Source organism: Myotis davidii, unplaced genomic scaffold (assembly GCF_000327345.1).
Source record: "Myotis davidii unplaced genomic scaffold, ASM32734v1 scaffold37, whole genome shotgun sequence".
NCBI classification, from domain to species: Eukaryota; Metazoa; Chordata; class Mammalia; order Chiroptera; family Vespertilionidae; genus Myotis; species Myotis davidii.
The window spans coordinates 2,311,718-2,315,420 of record NW_006289395.1 but is presented as its reverse complement, the minus strand read 5'-3'; the positions used below and the strand labels follow the sequence as shown (position 1 = coordinate 2,315,420).

General features: G+C 45.6%; 1 protein-coding gene across 1 annotated transcript in view; it reads right to left on the bottom strand.

Moving 5' to 3' along the window:
* The window catches only part of GLP2R (glucagon-like peptide 2 receptor), a 40,754-nt gene that overhangs the window by 19,289 nt on the left and 17,762 nt on the right, over positions 1-3,703 (bottom strand). The window contains exons 7-8 of the mRNA XM_015562537.1: positions 2,653-2,812; positions 1,420-1,480 (exon numbers count right to left, since the gene is read on the bottom strand). Coding sequence (XP_015418023.1) covers positions 1,420-1,480; positions 2,653-2,812 — 221 coding nt within the window. The remainder of the gene's footprint in view (positions 1-1,419; positions 1,481-2,652; positions 2,813-3,703) is intronic.

The window sequence follows — 3,703 nt, the reverse complement described above, 5'->3', positions numbered from 1 at the left end:
CTTTTTGTTTGATTAGGGGGTTTTGTTTTATTTTTTAAATTGAAATATAATTGCCAGATTAACATTATATTAGTTTCAGGTGTAGAACGTGATGATTTACTATATAAATATAGTGAAATTAGAGGCCTCGTGCACAAATTCATGCACGGGTGGGGTTCCTTGGCCTGGCTGGTGATCAGGACCAATCAGATCCATCTCACTCAGTCTCAATCAGGGCCGATGGAGGCTGCCCAGTCGGGGAGGGACTGTGGGAGCACAAAATTCATGCACAGGTGGGGTTCCTTGGCCTGGCTGGTGATCAGGACCAACCAGATCCATCTCACTCAGTCCCAATCAGGGCTGATGGAGGCTGCCCAGTCAGGGAGGGACTGTGGGAGGTTGACCAGCTGGGGCGGGACCGTGGGAGGGCTCCAGGGTATGTCCGGCTCTCTCACCCAATCCCCAATTGGCCGAACCCCAGCAGCAAGCTAACCTACCAATCAGAGCATCTGCTCCCTTGTGCATCATAGCGACTGGTCCAGCGGTCGACCGAACAGTTAACAGATTGGTCGGACACTTAGCATATTATGCTTTTATTATATAGGATGATCATCACAATAAGTCTAGTTAACATCCATCACCTCACATGGTTATAATTTTTTTCTTATAATGAAAACTTTTAAGACTCACTGTCTTAGCAGCATTCAAATACACAATAAAGTTATGTTAACTATAGTCACCATGCTTACATTACATTCCAGTACTCTTCATTTATAAGCAGAATTTTGAATCTTTTGACCACTTCCACCCTTTCCACTTTGCTTTTTTTCTCCCACTTTGAATTATGATGCAATAACCATTCTTGTACCTGTATGCTTATATACCCAGGTCACGGATAAGGTATGCAGCAAATTTTTGTGTTATTTCCTAATTTGTTCTAGCCAGTTTTGTGCTAATCTGCAGGCATGACTTAATAAACTGTAAGGAAAGTCTTTGATTATTTTTATCTACATTCCTAGATATATTTTATTTTTAATTTTTCCCTTTTTTATTGAATTTATTGGGGTGACACTGGTTAGCAAAATTATATAGGTTTCAGGTGCACACAACACATCATCTGTACACTGTACTGTATATTCAGCACCCCAAGTCAAGTCTCCACCCATCACCATGTATCCCCTCTATACTGTCCTCTACCTACCCCTCAGCCCCTGGCAATCACCACACTGTTGTCCATGTCCATGGGTTTTTTTCCCCTTATTTTTCTTTTTGCTCAATCCCGCCACCATCACCCCCACCCAGTCCCCCACTAGGTATATTTTAGATGGCCAAAATGGAAGGGAGTGGGTGGTCTCTGGGAAACATGATGTGTAGCCTTGCATTTGGGCATATTTGGGAATGACTGGTTCATGGAAGTGAGAAAACAGACGAATTGCCTACCCTGTGTTCTCCAGCTGCGCACGGGCGATGCCCCAGGGCACAACAAACAGGAGTGGGAAGCCTGGGAGAGAACCGGCAAGTGCAGTTAGTTGCTGGTTGGTCAAACCTGCCTGCCCCCGCCCCGCCTGCTGGTTGAATCTGACAAAAGCCCGAACATCATAGCACGGTGGGCTGCGAGGGCTATAGACCTAGCGTGGCATATAGCCCTTCACTGTCAGCAAACCAGGAAGCAGACAGGACAGACTTGTCACATGTCACAGAGCAGCTTGGAGTCAATGCAGAGACGTTACCCAAAATATTCTGAACTGAAGGCCAAGGTCATTTCCTCTGAATTCTGCAGCCTCACATTTTCCAGAAACTGTGGCAGTAGGGGTTCCAGACCTCATCTTGAAGACTTGGTGTTATGGTTTATGTCTCTTCCCCCCACCCCAACCCCAATTAATATGTTGAAGCCATAACCCCAACATAATAACATAATATTTGGAGATGAGACCTTTGGAGGTAACTGAATTTGGAAGAGGTTGGGGAGGTAAGGGTGTTATCATGATGGGATCCATGCCCTTGTAAGAAGAGACCAGAGAGCTGTGTGCTCTCTCTCTCTCTCTCTCTCTCTCTCGCTACCCGCCACCCCTCACCCCCCACCATGTGAAGACAGCAAGAAGACAGCTGTCTGCAAGCCAGAAAGACGGCCCTCGCCAGAACTCAGTCATGCTGGCACCCTGGTTCCAAGCTTCCCATCCCCCATAACTGTGAGAAGTAATTATCCATCATATAAGCCAGGGGCCCTCAAACTACGGCCCGCGGGCCACATGCAAATACAAATATTGTATTTGTTCCCGTTTTGTTTTTTTACTTCAAAATAAGATATGTGCAGTGTGCATAGGAATTTGTTCATAGTTTTTTTTTAGACTATAGTCCGGCCCTCCAACGGTCTGAGGGACAGTGAACTGGCCCCCTGTTTAAAAAGTTTGAGGACCCCTGATATAAGCCATGCAGTCTATGGAATTTTGTTATGACGTCCTGAGCAGACCAATACGACTGGGGACAGGGTAGAAGAAATGTCACTATTCTACCAGTGTTTGCATGTGTGCATTGGGTCTGCGGCACGTTTGTGTGTGCGTGTGCATTGCTTGCACACTCCCGTTGGGTGTCTAACTCTGACCAAAGGCTCTAGTGGGCTCCCATGATCCGAAGAGTCCCCAGAAAAAGAGGCTGGGGGCTCACATCACTCACCCCAACCCACCAGCAGGTACGTGGGCCACAGCCGCCTCTCAGAGAGCACGGTGGGCTCCAGCAGCGTGCGGAGGTACAGGCCTTCCACCAGCAGCCAGGAGTAGTTGGCGCCCACCACGTAGTGCAGCAGAACCTGGGCGGAGCGGCAGGAGGTGGAAATCTGCAGAGGACAGAGCGCCCGCAGCTGGGCCCAGGCTCCCCCAGGTCGGGGCCACAGGAGGGTGGAGAAGGGCCTCCCTGAGCATGCCCTTCCTCCTGGCTCCCCTCTCTCCCTCTCAGACAGGTGACCACAATATCAAACTGTGCAGGAGGGCTTCATGTGGGTTTCAAAGCCTAGCCTCTTCCTTGACCCTTGAGACACTTTTAGACAAACAAAAACAGAGGAATCTCATCAGCAACTTCCCTAAAGGAAACAAGGGTTTATTCTCTGATCTCAGTTTAATTAAGCTAGACATCAACAACCAAAAAATCTGCATATGATCGAAAATGAGGAAATGAACTTCTAAATAACTCATGACTCAAAGGAGAAATGATAACAGAGATTAGAACTTCCTTCTGAACTGAATGAAAGGAAAATACTGCATATCAAAATGTGTGCTATGCAGCTAATTCCACACTCAGAATGAAACGTGTAGCCTTAAATGCATTAATTAAATAAATTAAGCAAAAAGCTGAAAATCAATTACCTTAAATATTATGTCAGAAAAAGAACAGCAAATAAACCTAACGAAAACATGGAAAAATAGTAAAGATGGAAGCCGAAGTTAATGAAATAGAGAACATAAAATAAAGAGAATCAACAATGCCAAAAGTTCAGTTTTTGAAAAATCCAATAAAACTGAGGAACTCCTGGCAAAGACAAGAAAGGGGGCAGAGGAAGAGAGTGAAGCTGCAAGTGATCACTATCAGGAACGGAAGAAGGGAACACCACTACAGACGCAGTAGACCTTTAAATGATCTTAGGAAGCTATGGGCAATATTATGCCAATACATTTAAAACATTAGATGAAGTAGACAAATTCCTAGAAAAACATAAATTTTACCTTGTGAC